This window comes from Astatotilapia calliptera, chromosome 4 (assembly GCF_900246225.1).
Source record: "Astatotilapia calliptera chromosome 4, fAstCal1.2, whole genome shotgun sequence".
Classification (NCBI taxonomy): domain Eukaryota; kingdom Metazoa; phylum Chordata; class Actinopteri; order Cichliformes; family Cichlidae; genus Astatotilapia; species Astatotilapia calliptera.
Window position 1 is genome coordinate 28,961,763 of NC_039305.1, and position 19,006 is coordinate 28,980,768.

The 19,006-nt window shown below is 38.9% G+C and overlaps 1 protein-coding gene across 2 annotated transcripts in view; it reads left to right on the top strand.

Moving 5' to 3' along the window:
• Positions 1-18,762, top strand: part of LOC113021370 (carbonic anhydrase-related protein 10-like) — a 146,308-nt gene extending 127,546 nt beyond the window's left edge. For both annotated transcript variants that reach the window (XM_026166008.1, XM_026166009.1), the window contains 2 exons: positions 4,444-4,618; positions 14,790-18,762. In XM_026166008.1, the coding sequence (XP_026021793.1) occupies positions 4,444-4,618; positions 14,790-14,812 (198 nt within the window). In that variant the 3' untranslated portion in view covers positions 14,813-18,762. The remainder of the gene's footprint in view (positions 1-4,443; positions 4,619-14,789) is intronic.
• Positions 18,763-19,006: the final 244 nt, after the last annotated feature.

Consider the following 19,006-nt stretch of genomic DNA (forward strand, 5'->3'; position numbering starts at 1 on the left):
TTACTTTACACCAATTTGTGAAATTAAAATTTAAAGTATACAAAGTAAGTATCAAAAAGTATTTTAAGGTAGTATTAAAAATATCATCGAGTTAAAGGAGCCAAAATCTTATTATTGAACAGTTGTTAAAATTGTTCATGCTCTTCAACTACTAGAAGATTGTGTTTCTTGTATGATTAACAGGCATATTAGTAATATAGTGGACGTTTTGATTTGACACAATAGAGAAAGATAAGATAAGATAAGATAAGATAACCTTTATTAGTCCCACACGTGGGAAATTTGTTTTGTCACAGCAGGAAGTGGACAGTGCAAAAGTTATGAGGCAAAAATTAGAATACAATAAGAATAAATACAGTACACAACTGTACAGAATAGAATAAAATAAAATACTATATACAGTAGAATAAAATAAAATAAATATACAATAAGATAAAAATAGAATACAAATACAAATACTATATACAACTGAGTAAAAATACAACGATGACAGAAAGGATTATTGCACTTGGTATTATTGCATATGTATGGATGTGTGTGCTTGATCAGTTAAAGTCTTTATTATGGAGTCTGACAGCAGTGGGGAGGAAAGACCTGCGAAATCTCTCCGTCCCACACCGTGGGTGCCGCAGTCTCCCACTGAAGGAGCTGCTCAGTGCTGTCACAGTCTGCTGCATGGGGTGGGAGACGTTGTCCAACAGGGATGACAGCTTAGCCGCCGTTCTCCTGTCACTCACCACCTCCACTGGGTCCAGAGGGCATCCTAGAACAGAGCTGGCCCTTCGGATCACCCTGTTCAGTCTCTTCCCCATCAGTGATGAGGCCGACTATTGCAGAGTCATCAGAGAACTTCTGCAGGAAGCACTGGGTGGAATTGTGGGAGAAGTCTGCAGTGTAGATGGTGAAGAGGAACGGAGCCAGAACCGTTCCCTGTGGGGCCCCCGTACTGCAGACGACCCTGTCCGACACACAGCCCTGAGTCCTCACATACTGTGGTCGGTCGGTGAGGTAGTCCAGGATCCAGGTAGTGAGGTGATGGTCCACTCCAGAGTTCACCAGCTTGTCCTTTAGAACCGAGGGAAGAATGGTGTTGAAGGCACTGGAGAAATCAAAGAACATGATTCTCACAGTGCTTCCAGCGGTCTCCAGGTGAGTGAGGGAACGATGTAGGAGGTGAATGACGGCATCATCCGCTCCAATGCCAGGCTGGTAGGCAAACTGAAGTGGGTCCAGTGATGAGCTGTATTAACGACGGCTCCGTTTAATTAGGTGACCCAGTGAGCCATGACAGTGAAAAAACAAAGTGAGTGCTCCCCAAAGGGAAAGACAATGTGACAAGTCCAAATTTGTTGAGTAAAAAGTTGAGAGAGATCAGCAAAAATATGAATTCTAATAATTGATCATTCAAATAGCATATTTAAACAATTAGAGATGAAGCCAGTGGTTTTGACAGTGGCACTGCCACTTGAATGAAATTATGAAATCCTTTTGATAATTCTTTACCAGAATTATCATAGAAGTATGCAAAAAAAAATCTAAATAACAACTGAAGTGGAAAAGTACATGAACAATAACCTTTGTGCCACAGCCAACACTGTTACCTTAGTAACAGCTCCCAACCACAACCCACCACAACCGGTTGCAGCAGATGGCTCCGCCCCTCCCTGAGCCTGGTTCTGCTGAAGGTTTCTTCCTGTTAAAAGGGATTTTTTCCTTCCCACTGTCGCCAAAGTGCTTGCTCATAGAGGGTCATATGATTCTTGGGTTTTCTCTGTATGTATTATTGCAGGATCTACCTTGAAATATAAAGCGCCGTGAGTCGACTGTTGTTGTGATTTGGGGCTATATAAATACAACTGAATTGGACTGAATTACAATTGAATTAAATTGAATTAAATTGAATTGAATTGAATAGTAGGCCTCAGATTAAAATATCAACAACATACGATTCAAGGGAATGATACAAACAGTATAAACACTAAATGTATAATTTGATCATTAAAAGGCTGGTGAAAAATTAAAGCATGAACAGAAAGATTTGAACCATTGAGCTCTACACTGAAGAAATCACTTTGGCTGGGAACCCTTTGCTGTAGTCTTTTCATGAGAGGGAAGGCTCACTGCAGATCCAAGCTGTTCTGTGTGATCGCTTTGTTTTCATGTGGTCTTTTCCAGGGTGATTAGGAAAGTGAACACCTATGGGAGATTTGGCTAATGTGTTATGTGGGATTGATTGTCCTGCATAGGCAACCACAGAGAGGCGGGATTGCTGGAACTGACAAGGGTACAGAAGCATCCTTTCTTTCCACATGTAGTCTGATGGCAGTGATGTTTAGCGTAGGTAGAATGCTGATTTGTGGAAAAGTTGGCTTAAACAGGAAAAGGAACGACAGTGAGAGGAGAAAAAGGCGACACGCTAACACTTAGGGTGTTTTCACACCTGTGCTGGTTCGTCCCCCTTGGTGCGGTTTGCTTTTGCAGATGTGTTCATCTATTCATCTCTGTGTTCAATCAGCGCTTTGTGCCATTTTGTGTCTCCATCAGTTTGCCCTCCTTTTATTCTTGGTTTCCTGTTTTTTTGGGCCAGCCTTTCGGGCTTTTCTTAGCAGCGTAATTAAAGCTTGCTTTTTGTTGCTAGACCTGACTCATTTTGACACACACACACATAACATCCCCTTTCTTTATAACCATACCATTTCCAGTGATGGTTTCATAAAAGTCATGCAGTCAGAACTATGATGCAGGATTTTATTTCTGTGTGGGGAAAAATCTTTTTGGGCTGGTCTGCATTATAATCCTACCCTGTATATATAATACTGACAGCAACAAAACCCACAAAAGCAAAATTACCTCACGTGTCACATTCACTGGTTGTGAGCCACCTCCAGGTCTGTCTTTTTGTTGGCACCACTGTCTCCAAACCATTCATCATACCAGGTCTCACGATTCACTTTTGCTGCTCTCCTTATGCCACAAATCACCCTGGAGGGTGATCCTGAAGACCAGCAGCACCGGATCTGCACGAGAATTTAATTCTTTATGATGTGCACAGATTTTAGGGTGAATGATCCTTCCTGAAGCGAACCGCCCCATTCCCGTTTTGGGACCAGCAGTAGGAATAAACTGGCTTGTGGCCTTCCCGTGGCTGGGTTTGAGTGTTTGCACCATTTAATGAGCTGCAACCACCAGAAAAATACTACAAGATTGCTTCACAAGTCATTTGTTGCATCAAAGTTATTCTGCACTTTTCATTTTTTTGGACTCTGATTCTTTTAAATATGTTGAGCAATATTTGAGGTTTATTTTGATGTAGGTACATGAAAACTGTATCAAATTCATCATATCTTCAGCTTAATGACAAAAACTTGTGGTTTAAAAAGTGATTTTTTTAAGGTGTTTAAAAAAAGTTTTGAGAGCAGGTCAATAAGAATAAAAAGAAAAAACTCTCACCTATAATCTGCCAGTTTCAAATACTGTCTGCATTCGAATTGTTTTTTCTATATACTATATGTTATATTTATGCATGTGAATAATACTGACATAAATCTGGATTAAAACAAATATGTATCAATGAAATATTTAACAATATTTACATTTTTTCTCCTAGCCACTTAAAATGCTCAAGGTTGATGAGTCAACGAAGCACCACTCACCATTGTGACTAAATAATCTGTGCATGCTCATGCTCTTTTCTTTATGTTAGAGCTCTGACCTCAGTTCAGAATGCTTGAGGTAGAGAAGAAGAGCATGATGTGGAAATAAGGGAGAAAAGAACTGTGGTGGAGGAGGCAGGTGAAAAACAGAAAAAGATAGAAAGAATAAGATGGAACAGTGTGTTTCTCCTTCCACTCAGCCCTGTGTGGTTCTACATGTGTGCTCACTCGTGTTGTTCTAGTCCTGTGGTGTTGACTGACTGATTTTCTTTTCCAATTATATATTGACTAGATCGAAATCACAGTCTATAAATCATTCAAGGTTTAGTGGGTTCCACAAATAATACTCTGAATTAATTCTGAATTATGTTTTTGATGATCTCTCCCAAATGCAGGTTGTCCTTTTGAAATGTGATGTAAAAAATGTATGCATTTTCACGTCAACATGTGGGACACTTTTTTTTCTTTTAAATGTTTTGAGCTAGGGCACTGCTTCCACTGAAACTCCTCACTGATACTAGTTCTTATCACCAGCGATGATTCTCCACACTCTTTGAAAATGAAGCTTTTGTCTCTTCTCTATGGCCAAGTTTAAGGTCTGGGGTGAAGTATTGAGAATGGGACTGCTGGGGAGCAGCAGCAGTTCCTGCTTAGGTAGCTGTCCACACCACCTACAAATAAGCAGCAGATGGGTGGATAGACTAGCATAGTGCCACTAGAGAAGCTGAAGATGAACTCAGGACATTTTAGCTTGCTCTTGAACTAAGATTTGATCTTATGTCTCCCACAGATGCACTCCCTGCGCCTCCTCAGCCAGAATGAGCCCTACAAGATATTCCTTAGTATGAGCGACAACACCCGGCCCACCCAGCCTTTGCTTCAACGCTGCATCCGTACCAATATCAACTTTAGCAAGCAGGGCCGTGACTGCCCCAACAACCGTGCCCTTCGTCCACAATACAGAGGTAACTCACAGGGTACAGAAAAAGGGAGCGGTGGTTTTGTTTCTGCATGAAGAAAATGCCAAGTATGATTGTGCTTCTCCTTTTCAGCCTCTTAAGCTAATCAAGGCAGCTATTACAAGCTTGTGCCAAGACTGGGGATATATTTAGATCGCTTAGGTCATTGAAGCTCATCAGGCCCCACTCATTCCCTTTTCTGGGAAACCTTTTAAACCTGTGGATCATGGGTAGTAATAGAGGGATAATATTTCACAACAGATATTAAGTTATTGCTGTGACATTTATAAAGTTGCACATAGATAATCTAGACACATTTCAGCCAGTGTAGTGTACTGAAATGAAGAATAACCTACTATAAAAACAGCGTACTATATAAACAACATACTATAAAAGCAGCAATGATGGCTTAATTTGTTATAAGCTTAAACATCATGATAAAAAATGAGGATCTGCATGATTTCTGTGGTCGTTGGTGCTTTTCACAGGGGGATACATTAATGAATGTAGTGAAAACAATCCCATTAAATGTGATAATTAGTTACATGATAAAGTGGTGGCACAACAAATTACAACAGGGTGTTGTACTGTAGCAAAATATCCAAGACAGCAGTGCACCTGCACTTTTTTATTCTTATTATCTGAGTCCAAAGCACACATGCAGTGCATAATATGCGCTGGTCTGTTTATACACATTAGTTTGAGAAAGTCAGGCAGTGCTTTGTGAGAATATAAACAATAGGTAAAAAAACAGGAGCAAAAAGAAAGGACATCAAAATTAATGTGTATGTGTGAAAAAGTGCAAATGTGTTGTCTTTACCAATGTAACACTGGAAGCGTTAAATTAAATTAGAACTGGTCCAACCAAGAAATATACACCAAACTTGGAAGTGTGTCCTTGGATCCTTCAGGAATAATAACAGCTGACAGCTTCTCTTTTTTATGAATCCAGTGAAGTTCACGATATCCTCCACAACTAAAACCAATGTCATGTTCTCTACTACCCCTTTGATATTGGCCTGTTGGAATATAGAACCGAAACACTCAAGGTCAAAGAGCAAAAGAACACAAACAGCCAGATTGTAGGCACAGAGTAAAAAAACACAAAACAGTAGACCAGCAGACTGAATAAGCACATATAGAGAAATGCCAGGTGGGATATGATCACATTCATTTAACTTTTATAAGTATTTTTTTTTTCATTTACATTGAATGTCAGAAGTTTCCTTTGAACAAGTCTGCCCCCCCTTTTTTGTCAAAAAGTGATCAACTCCCAAACTACATGTAAACCAAAGCATCTCTGAAATGAGGTCAAATAATGGGCATCAGTCTCCAAGAGAAACTCCTGAAAGTATTTTCTATCAGATTAAATGGGTTCCATCTTGAATTTGACATCATCTTAACTGTGAATCGTGTGGGTATTTGATTTTTCCTTAATCACTCCCTAGTAGGGATGGGTATCGTTTAGGTTTTATCCGATACCGGTGCCAAACCGGTACTTTTGAAACGGTGCTGGTGCTCAAACGGTGCTCAAACCGGTGCTTAAAGAATGGAGAACACAAAATTGGTCCAAAAACCTCTCATGTTCAGCTGGTTTTTGTAAAAAGATAACAATGTTAGCCTTTTCTGCAGCTATGGGGCATATATGGTATCACTCTTGGCTGGAAGCAGTGCTTGAAAACTTTATCCAAAAACCTCTCATGTTTAGCCGTTTCCCTCTTTTTCTTTGGTCATTTTAGCCTTTCTGGCCAGGGTGAAGGGAGTATCTGCCATCAAACAAGAAGACAGCCGCATGTAGCTATGATGATGTTTGCTATTTCACCTTACATGTATTAATGTAATAACGTGGTTAGCCTACTCAACGTAAATTACACACGAACCACATTAAGTTACTCACGCAGAGAAGAACGGCTGCTGCTGCCATCATCATCCTCATCATTTCTGCTACACTGGCAGGGCTAGGGGCCAGGACTCTCCTCTTCGTGTTTTTGGGGATGTTGCTAACTCTGGGTCTGATAACAGGCAACCCACGCGCAGTAGATGTGCTCGGTGTGAGGTCTCGCAGCAAGCTATCAAATACAGCGCATTTCTTGGCTTTTAAAAAAAAACGCTATGCGTCGCCAGGTGTTTCATCGGATTTGAGGTGTTACCTCCTTTGACAGTATCACAGTATCAGCTTAAAGCACTTGTTGCAGGCTGCTGAGTTTGCATATTTTGCTGTGAAGTACAGCCAGACTTTTGACCGCTTCGCCTTGGGCATTTTTAATCTGTAGCTCTGCTCTAACAGAACGTACGTACCTGGCCCCGCCTACTATCCTCGGAAACGTAAAATGATTGGCTAGAAGTGTATCACAGCTCCGGAAAAAAAAGCACCGAAATAAAGCACCGAAATGTGCGCTGCTTTTCGGTCTGGTTACTACCGTTTATGTCAGAACCGGTGCCATCATGGCACCGGACACCGGTACCCATCCCTACTCCCTAGAGGAGCTTTTAGAAATTCCAACAGTGTTAGTCCAACCAGTGGAAGCGATTGGATTGTTGAGATACCTTTGAGGAGATGGGTGCTCAAAAATAAAAAGAGGAGGACAAATGAAGCTTTTATAGTGGATTAAATCTTTGTTGAATTCATGGTTATATTCACAGCAGCTTTCTGTCGGTCATTTTTTAAGAAATGTCTGTAATGTCTCTGCGATTTATCAAGAATAAACTTTCTTGATTGCCCAATAAAGAAGCGCTGACAACCTTTCCTCTCCAGCAAATGCTGTCAGATGTGATTTTTCTCCACACTTTAGTCTGACAAAAGATGGACACCAGAAATTCTCCATGTCTAATCATCTGCCTGCCTTTTCTTTTCAGTGTTACAGAACTGGGCTTCACAGTTAGGAATTCCTGTGTTAGAGGTCTGTTTCCCAGTTCTCCGGGCCCATCTGGCCATGTGGAAGGATTATAAGATTTCCCAGATGGAATTCTGCTCTCCTTTAATTAATTTTGTCCAAAAGAAAGATGGTACGCTTCAGTGCTTTAATGCTCTCACAAAGTAGAGAAAATATGATCAACAGTAGCCTCAGCAAAATTCAACTGGCAATTTTATACGCTGCAGCCAGGTCCTTGTCTTTCTCTGGCAATGCATTTGAAGCAATTGAAGTCCCTTGGAAGACTGTTTAGGTGATCTCCAGAAACCAGAAACACTCAGAATGGCTGCTCTTTGTTTTGGGGGTATGTGGGAATATAGTATTTTTTAGACTTGCCAGGTTGCCAGTAATTGCTATCAAACAAGACAAAATATCTCAGTTTCTGTGCTTTTTTTTTTCAACTCAAGGTTAAACTTCAAAAACGGTCTCCAATGATCTTTTATTAAATGCGTTCCACTTCCACTGTGTGAGACTGAGGCACTTGGCTCCTAAATTTTTAGTGAACCACTTCTCCACCAGTTTACCCCTAGTGTTTTCCAGCTGTGGTGGCTCCTGTATTTTTCATCATCATCATCAAAAAAATACAAAACAAAAAACAAATGCGTAAATGAAAAAAAAAAAGGTTTTAGTACACTATCACTTCTTCTAAGTGTTCTTCTGCTTGCCACAGAAGTGCCAGTACTACCAGGATCCAGTATTATCACGTTATTAGGATAAATTGCTTTGTGTGAGAGGACAGGGCTGCATCAGTGAAGTGCTGTAGTGAAGAAGGCTCACTCTGGCTTTAGTCTTTGTTTTCTGACCTTTGGTTCCTTACAAACTTTTTCCTCCCAAGCATCAGGCATGCATCAGTGTTATTTTCTAGTCTGAATCTGGTTTTCTGGTAATGGTTGTTTACGTGGATGTCCCTTTTGGTTGAAAAGTGAAATGTTAAAAATGGTATTTTTCAAGCCATTATAACCTAATTTCCGCAGAATTTTAACTTTAATCGTTGAACTAAATTACAACACAGTTCAGATCTCTAACAAGGTCATCGTAAAAGCCTTTTTCCCCACAAACTTTTGTTCAGTGGGGTTTTTTGTCTTCTTTTTTGCTTTGCAGCTTTCATTTCTACTCTTTATTTGAAAAGCACTTATAATTTACTACAACATCTTTTTTCTTTTTTGATAAATATAATTATAAAGCCATAGTAAGTAATGATAGAAAAAATCAACTAATGCATAATACAGACTTTTTTCAATGCAACAACTGTTCATGTGTTATTCTTATTTGGTCAGGGACCCAGTGTCACTCTAAAGCTATTTTTACATTTTTTTTAAAGCTTATCATATTTGATACATGTGTTTTTGTGAGTTTTTGAGACTTCTATATCATCAGCATGACCTTTTTTTTACCCTCAAAAAATGATATAAATTGCATGACACATTTTTAATGACTAAATTGCAAAAATATGGCTAATGTAGCAAATTTGATACAAATTAAAACTCATATATGCAGATTAGAATTTGATATATATTTTATATATATATTGTCTAAAGGTTCAACAAACAGTCTATTGTCAAAAATTTTTTGACAATAGACTGTTTCTGGCAATTATTTGATGGTTTAGGTTTTAAAGGATTAACCTCTGCACTCTGAGATACTTTTGCTTTGAGTGACCTGAAAGGAAAGTAAATGAAATATTATTATTAAGAGGAAATAAGTTGCATCTAAACATGCTAAGAGACACAGCACCAGCAGTTTGGTAATCCCTATTAGATACACAGCTCTGGGACTCCACATACCGACACTGAAGCTGACTTTCTAAAATTCAAGAGCACGGGGCAAGTCATCTAGGAACTCATGCTCAAGCTTTCCCACCTCAAACAGCCTTCATGTTAAAGAATTAATCCAAAACAAAACTGACAATCTAAAATTTTAGATACGTCAAAAGGCAAACTCGAATTCAAAAAAAGGAACATTATACCTACAGCACAGATGTGGATTTATTGATTAGTTGCATGATTCTGGTCTCACACAGAAGACCTTGAAGTCATAATCTGAATTATGAATCTGAATTATTCAGGCAGTCAGCAGTTTACAAGCAGACTTTCCAGGCGTTGGTTGCATTAGGTGTGAATGTTAAAAAACACTTAGAAAAAAGTGCTTGGCTGAACGAGCCATGTTGTATAAAGTGCTTTGAGTGCTTGTGTAGAAAAGTGCTAGAAAAGTTGTTGCTGGTTGGCAGATTTCATTGACACACCAACATCTCTGACAGGAAAATCCATGCAAGCCTCTGCCTTTAGGTTTGTCCCTTTAGTGTTAAGTCCAACTCTGAATGGCTCAAAAGGAATAAAATATAAATTTTGCAGTGGAATAGTCATGGCGCTGAGATGCTGTGGTGGGACCTGAAAAGAACAGTTCACGTTTGCAAACCCAGCAGTAAGGTTTTGCTGAAGCCATTATGTAAATAAGAGTGAGCCAAAATTCCTCCACAGTAATGTGAGAGACTGCGCTCCACGTTTTGAAAATGTTTGGTTGCAGCTGTTGTTATTGAACGAAGGTCAGGAGAGGCAGTACTTTGGTGATTCAGTATTGGAAAACCTTTTCATCAGTTCAGCATTTTATTTAGTTTTTAAATCAGGAGATCTTAGCTTTATGTTAGAAATATGGTATCTAACCAGATTCTTACTCTGGATGGCATTACCTTGGCCTCCAGTAATACTGTGAGGAACCTTGGAGTCATTTTTGACCAGAACATGTCCTTCAACGCACATATTAAACAAATATGTAAGACTGCTTTTTTCCATTTGCGCAACATCTCCGAAAGTAGAAATATCCTGTCTGAGAGTGATGCTGAAAAACTAGTTCATGCATTTATTACTTCCAGGCTGGACGACTGTAATTCATTATTATCAGGATGTCCAAAAAACTCCCTGAAAAGCCTTCAGCTAATCCAAAATGCTGCAGCAAGAGTCCTGACAGGGACTAGAAAGAGAGAGCAGATTTCTCCTGTTTTGGCTTCCCTTCATTGGCTTCCTGTTAAATCCAGAATTGAATTCAAAATCCTGCTCCTCACATACAAGGTCTTAAATAATCAGGCCCCATCTTATCTTAATGACCTTGTAGTACCATATCACCCTATTAGAGCACTTCGCTCTCGCTCTGCAGGCCTACTTGTTGTTCCTAGAGTATTTAAAAGTAGAATGGGAGGCAGAGCCTTCAGTTTTCAGGCCCCTCTTCTGTGGAACCAGCTTCCAGTTTGGATTCGGGAGACAGACACTATCTCTACTTTCAAGATTAGGCTTAAAACTTTCCTTTTTGCTAAAGCATATAGTTAGGGCTGGACCAGGTGACCCTGAATCCTCCCTTAGTTATGCTGCAATAGACGTAGGCTGCCGGGGATTCCCATGATGCATTGAGTTTTTCCTTTCCAGTCACCTTTCTCACTCACTATGTATTAATAGACCTCTCTGCATTGAATCATATCTGTTATTAATCTCTGTCTCGCTTCCACAGCATGTCTTATCCTTTCTTCCTTCTCTCACCCCAACCGGTCGCAGCAGATGGCCCCGCCCCTCCCTGAGCCTGGTTCTGCCGGAGGTTTCTTCCTGTTAAAAGGGAGTTTTTCCTTCCCACTGTCGCCAAAGTGCTTGTTCATAGGGGGTCATATGATTGTTGGGTTTTTCTCTGTACCTATTATTGTGTGATCTACTGTACAATACAAAGCACCCTGAGGCGACTTTTGTTGTGATTTGGCGCTAGATAAATAAAATTGAATTGAATTGAAATGTTACATTTCATTTCAAAATCTAACTGTTTAGTATAAGATCCAAAGAGAAAATGAAAATGATTTAAATGCATTTACCTTGCACTGTAGCGACAGAAAAACTGGCTTTCAGTTGGAGTAAAAGCTTTGCGTAGAGTTTGATATCCTTCCTTGAAAGATGAGGTTAACATGCTCTGCGCCGTGAATACTGCAGCTTCTGAAATAAACTATGTAGAAGCCCTGACCTGTACTTGCAGTTGCTAATTCTAAAAGCTATCAAATATTATCTCTTTCTCTTTAGAAAATATAAAGTCAGGTGATCCAGTAACAGGCAAGAAGGCTGAGATGACATTGCAAAAAAAAAAAAAGCTTCTGTACTTTCTTCAACATCCAGTGAAAGTATAGAAACACAGTGCACTCTGCCAATGAGAGGATCCTGGTGGGAAATAAACGCATGGATTTTGCTTTTGGCAGGAGTTATCTCTTTTTCTCCTCCACAGACTAATTCACTTTGAAATTCCCTCTTTCAGTTAACTGCACTTACTCATACCCACTGATTTCCTCCCTGCACTTTATATCTTTTTAGTACTATCTTGTTCCCCCATTTTTTCATTGATAGCAGCTAGGTTTTTAGGCTGACATCTGCTTGACGCACCAAGCAGCTGTCAGCGATTGCCTTTTGCTGATGAAAAGCTTTATGTTGTTTTGCAACTCGCATTAAAAAAGTTAAATTTGATTAGAATCTATGGCCTTTTGCCAACCAGCATGTACATCTATCCCAAAGTGAAAATAAAAATACCTTTCCCCACTCATACCCCACTTATACCAGTTTTACATTTCGCTTGAGTTTTCATGTGCTCAGACTACAATTATATTATTATAGATTTTTTTTTAAATCTATCATGCAGTAAAATCAGAAACGTGTTTTATGTCATCCATATTTATTCTGTAACATGACAAAATGCACTCCAGCCAAGAAGAGCAAGCAATTCTGAAATTCTACATCATATGGCTCTAACAGAGCCCTGATCTTAACATCATGGAGTCAGTCTAAGATAACAGAAAAGAGAAGAGACAAGATGCATTGAGACAGCTTTAGCAGGATTTTTGAGGTGATAGAAAATGTAGCTGGCAATCCACTGGAAACCTGTGAGGAGTATATTCAGCACTCCAGGGGACTTTTGTTTAGTTGTGTCTGTTTACTGTCCTTGTTACAAAGTTAATTTGAATATGCATAGCTCAGCACAAGTATAGAATATATACAGTATTCATTTGGCTTTAGTGGTTTTCATGCTAATCAGGGCGAACCAAAACATTGCTTGAAACGGCAACATAGTAACGCAAACTAACACAAACGCTAAATACCTTTGATCAACTGCAACTGCAAATAAGTGAGAAATTCAACTGTGCAGTTCAAGTAACCTTTGAATTTGATTGGTCAGTTTTGTAAATTGGAATTATAGAAAAATGACGGATGTTTTAAAGCATTGGTGAGAGGTGCAACTTTTAAAAGAAAGCAGTTTGCGTGACATTAATTGGATTATTAAACAGTTTATCTCCTAAATGTAATTTAGCAGATTAATAGGCTTTTTCTCCTTTTTATCTCCACACAACTCACTTGGGTTGGACTGATGGATGTGCCCACTTGAACCTGGTTCTCTTGTTTCCGATAACAGGGGATTCTTCCTTTCCACTGTCTCCAAGTGGCTGCTCGCAGAAGACTGATTGTTGATGGTCCTATATTGTCTGGTTTTTACCTAAGACTATATACCACCTTGGGAAGACTGTTAGTGGAACTCTGTACACTCTACAAATAAAATTGAGCTGAATTGTAACCGGGTGATTTGTAGGAGGATAGGGGGTTGTCATGTCAGATGTATTACAAAGGTGGGGAGATAGTTTTGTGCATGAGATTTCTTTTCTCAACAATCAATAAGCATATACTGTTATAGTCCTCTTCCTGACACAACAAGGTGCCGCAAACATTCCTCAGACATTTTGGTCCATGTTAACATGACAGCAACACCCTTGTTGCAGATTTGTTGGCTGTTGGGATGTAGTTGCAAAAATCACATTTTAAATTGTACTCTATGGAACTGAGGACTTAGTAAATGTGGAGCCTATTTGAGTACAGCCAGTTCATTATTATTCTGAAGAAAGGCAAAAGTCATGTTTTTGACTTTATTGTTATCTTGCTAAAAGCAGCTATCAGAGGATCGGTACACTGCGGCCGATGGGAGAGGGATGGTACAGCCTGGTCTTCAGGCAGTTTGTGAAATAGTCACAATAAATGAATCTTCTCGTGTTCATGGACACGAATTGTTAAGTGTTTTTTGTTTGTGTCAGTGAACATGAATTTGTGAGTAATGCTTTTCATTAGGAAATATATTTTGTTTGAGGAACTACACTTGCAGAAAAAGCAGGGAGGTGTCACCATGGCAACCAGGACAACAGTATTTGAAAAGATATGGCAAGCAGTGCATTTTAACCCAAATCATCATACTGTTCTAAGCCCAACTCAGTAATTTTTAATGTTTAAATTTGATGCAACAAGACATTTGTAATCATTTATTTAAAAGTCATGCTAAATATGTGTAGAAAAAAACTGTGATGTGCACGAGTCAGACTTGGGTCACTGAAAGTCCAGATAACTTCTAGCTGTGGACTTGGACATAGCGGGCTGATAAAAGTTTGTGTTCAGGGATACAAAATGCAAATTTGTGTTGAAGAGAATTTAAAGAAATTTGTGTCCGACAACATGAATCAATAGATTAAAGGTCATAGATCGATGTATTGATTCAGCAACATGAATTAATAGGTTAAAGGTCATGACTACATCATGGACTGGTGTGAGACTGGGTTGGTCAACAACAATAGGTAAGCTGTGATGTTTAGACAGTAATGTATAAATAACACTGTAAACTGTCGAATCATTACCTTATAAAATAGGGCAGCTGTATTGATTTGATGCTATATAAATAAAACTGAATTGAACTGAAATAATGTGCCTAGCAGCATGGATCTGTGCTTTCATGCTGAAATGTTTTCAAACGTTGCCAAATTCTGACACTACCTATTAAATGTTACCGCAGAAATCTGGACTCTTTGTTTTTGAAATATTCTGTATTGTAATTCTAGGGAGGCTGTGCAAATTAAGGTCTTGTTTTCCTTTTCTAAGCTGGCAGGAGTGACTCCTGGCCTGGTCTTTTGCTACTGTAATCCATTTGCTCCAAGGTTCAATGTGTGGTGAATGTGAGTTCAGAGATGCTCTATTGCATACTTGATTGTAATGAGGGTTTTTTGAGTTACTGTTGCAGAAGCAGTAACTCTGCAACAGGTTGTGGAACCAGTTTAGAACTGTTACGCTTTCACATAGGCCCAAGAAGGTTTGATATCATCATTTAAAAACTCCCTTTTGTATTTACTCAGACTATCTTTTGTTTGATGATCCGAAACACATAAATGAGAAATATGCAAAAATAATAAATTCCGGTTTTCCTTCTCTCCTCTTCTCCAGTGAACCAGTGGCTCCTGAAATAGAGGTGAAGCTGCAGTACCACAGCTGGAGAGGCAGGAATCACTGGCACCCTTTTCCCACTGCCGAACCAAACTGAGAAGAACAAATGGGACATGCAGTCAATAAAAAGCACAAAAGCTGCACATCACTAAAGACAGCTTAAGCAAACTGATATTAGCTCAGCTCAAATGACAAAGCTCTAACTGCTACGCTGGCCTCCTACTCATCCACTGTCTAACAATACTCATCAGGGGCCTGCAACGATGGTACAAATCAATACAAAGTGTGAAATAGACCATAAGGACTCTGATGTCTACTGTGTACTGTCTGTTTATTTGTTTTGTGACATCACGACGATTGAAGTTGCAATGATCCAAACATTTTATGGCTAATTTATAGATGTGTGGATGCAGCTAAAAATGCCAGTTCCTGGGGTTTGGCTGTGATAATCACTTATCAAATCTGGTACAGAAAGCAATTATAAAAAAAAACCTCATTGATTCACCAGAGGAACTGTTGCATTTCTAACATGTCTGTGTAAGTTTTCAGTCATCCAGGTCATGGTAGTCTAAGGAGCTTGGTCTTGAAGACATGTCACCTCTCATCCAACAAGCTTCTTCAGTTCATTTTACATTCCCAATGATGATCGATACCCCTGCCATTAAAGAAACCCTCAGCTTTGTTACAGAATAACATGCCTATCCTGATATCAAATAATGATTAAAGATGATCATTTTGAAAAGAGAATTCAGAACTTGTGAAATGAGGTTACATAGCTAAAGGGAGGTAGAAGCTGGATCTCTGACAGTTTACAGACCTGAACAGATGGAGCCACTGGAGATTGGAAAGAGATAGGTCACTCAATTTGCATGATTTTGAAAATGTTCACTCGTCTTCATGGTATTTAATTAAAAAGCGGAGTCAGAGTTCATCTCACATCAAGTCCCTGCTTTTCACAGCGATGTATTAAGAGCTGACCTTCCTTCCATTACTCCAAGAGCAAACAGACTGTTTTCACCAAAGTTTATTCTGCAAAGAGTACCCTCTGCAAATTAACCATTTAGTAATCCCTGCATTAAATAGAAGCTCTTCAATCAGCCTAGCAACTGTAATGAGATATGTCAGGCCTGTCTGGCTTTGGATTTGTCCCCCACCCAAAATGATGTAGAAGGAGTGTGGGGGAGAAAACAAAACAAAACAACAAAAGGTTTTTCTTGTACAGTTGTAACTGAAGTAAAAGCACCACTTTGCAGTCATTGTAATTAGGATTTGGGGAAAGAACAAAGTGATTCGAGAAGTATGCAGTTGTGGATCTAAAGAAAACATTTGGAAGGGTACCAAGAGAGGAACTCTGGCACTGCATTATGGAGTCAGGAGTGGCAAAGAAGTATGTAAGTCTGGTACTGGACAGCAGGACAGTGGTAAGGTGTGGGGTAGGAGTCACAGATTGGTGTGGCTGGAATTACATTAGGGATCAGTTCTGAGTCTCTTCCATTTCACAGTGGAGATAGACAGACAGGTTGACAGATGAGGTAAGGCCAGTCAAGTGTCCATGAACTGTGACATTTTCAGACTACCTGATCTATAGTGAGAGTAAGGAGCAGGTGGAAGGGAGTCTGGACAGGTGGAGGTATGCTTTGGTGAGGAGAAGAGAAGTAAGATGGAATATGTGTGTGAAGGAGAGGGAGACAGATGGAAAGGTAAACAGCCAAGAAGCAGAGACAAGGAGGTTAGATGTGCTTAAATACCCAGGCTCAGCCATCTAAAGCAATGAGCAGTACACAAGAGAGGTGAAGAAGAGTAGATGGAAACGAGCGTATTGGGTGATTTATGAGCAGGGATGGCTTACATGATGCTAGTGAGATGTGCTATGATGTATGGTTAGAAGACAGTCGCACTAGCTAAAAGACAGGAGGCCGAGCTGGAGGTGGTAGTGCTGAAGATGTTAAGGTTTTCATTTCGAGTGAGAAGAATAAACAGGATTAGAAATGAGGACATCAAAGGGAAAGCTCAGGTTGAGTTGTTTGGAAACAAAATTAAAGAGACAAGGCTGAGAGGTTTGGACATGTGCAGAGGAGGGACGGTGGGTATATTGCACAACAGATGTTGAATATGGAGATTCCAGGCAGGAGGGATAGAGGGAGACCACAGAGTTGATTCATGGATATAGTAAACGAGGACATGCACACAGATGGTGTGACAGAAGAGGATGCTAGAGATAGAGTGAGACGGAGGGAGATGATCTGCTGTGATGACTCCTAAAGGGAGCAGCTAAAAGGAGAACAAAGAACAGTGTGATGATGTTGGAAAAACACTAAATCAGTGTAGTAAAAACACTGAGAAGAGATGAATGGGTCAAAAAATATATTAGTCTTGAACACGGGACAAAGCTGATAGTCGGCGTTAACCGTGACACCAAAGGTTCATTCTTGTTATTCAAGTACCTAGCTTACTAATGCTGCTGTAACAGTACAAAAAATGCTATTTCCTTATTTTCTTTACCAATAATCAGGATAGTGACTATTTGACTTGAATTTGTAAGCATTGTATCACTTTAACAGTATGTGGGGATTTTGATATTTAAGTTAAAAAGTCCCACATTCACATCATTAAACGACTCAATGTGGCAACTGTCAGTATTCTGGTGCCATTTCACTTAAGATTTCCCGCAGTCTTTATCAAAATCTTAACTAAAAACATGAATGATACTGTACAGAACCAGTCTGAAGAGTACTGAGTGAGTGATGATAATTTTTTCTTAAATATACAGTATTTTTTTTTTCCAATCCATGAAAAAAATCTGTCACATTTTATGGCATAATTATATTTAACTGTCGTTACATTTCCTGTCATTCCCTTTTTTGCCAGGTCAGATATATCAGAAAAAGACAAGTTTCCCAGCTATAATTATCACATTTGACATTTATTTTCAGACGATGGCAGTTATTGCAACTCCAATATTATTTAAACACAGTATTAGCTTTGACCTTTTTGCAAATCATTTTACAAAATACCTTAAATACAGAAAGTTGGTAATGCTAAATACTGGATTTCAAAGGTTTTCAACCAGCATGTTTTACGGTAAACATAAGTTGATGCTACCTACCTAATAAAGTTGTTAGGCTGTAACCATTACAGCCAACTAATCTGCATTTCTCAAAATGAAAAGTAGTTATTGTAATTTGTTTATGTGCCACGAGAGAAATGAAAACAAACATAACTGGGCGGTTGGGGTTAGTTGGAGAAGAAAGGGTCAAATTTATCCAGAGTAACACAGAGAGACACAACAAGATTACATTTCTCCACATTCAGCATTTCTGCCAGTGAAATCATGTTGTTGATAATTATTATCAAGTGTAAATGACATTACTGATCTTGTTGTTATTAAAGTGGGAAAGTGCGACCGTCTCCAATAATATATTCAAAATGCAGACACTAATGTCTGAAATATTCAATTTTCTCTGTGGCATTTTCTTATAAACAAATTTGTTTAATTATTATTTTTTATTTGATTTGTGTTTTTACATTTAAGCTTTTCATATGTTTCCATCCTTCTCAAGATGCAGATAGCTGATTCTTCAAGCACCACCTGTAGATCAGTACAATTGTGTGACAACACTGGCAGGACTGAATATCATATTGTAACAACAATATGATAAAACTAGAACAAAGTCACTGAACAGCTGCTCTATAAATAAAACACCACAGAATAATAAGGTACCAACAACTGTTTATATTAAAGATCTTCATGGGTTCAAGGCCTGATCAAAACCATCAAATCAAAAAGACTTTCTTTGTTTCATTCAGGTTTAACATGCATTGATGGTTGTAGATCTTAAAATTGTTGGATAAAGATTCCCATCATAGAGACAATTTATGTAATGGTTTCCCATCATGGATTGTCACTAACCGAACTGGTCAACTTGTGGGATTGTTTTTTTATTTTTACCTTTCAGTCTGCTGTGATGTTGTATCTCATGAAAAAAAACTGACTCTTTATGTTTGTTTAGTTTTAATATGTAACTGTAATGAAAAAAAAAAGAACTATGATGAGCTATGGGAGCTATGTGCTACAACCACTGGAAAAGGAATTTACAATTATAAAAGCTATATTTCATTTGAGGTAACTTGAAATTATACTCATGTATGTTGAATGTAAATATGAGTTTTGTTTAAGATGGATTACAGTGGAGATTATTACCTTTTTGGACAAAATA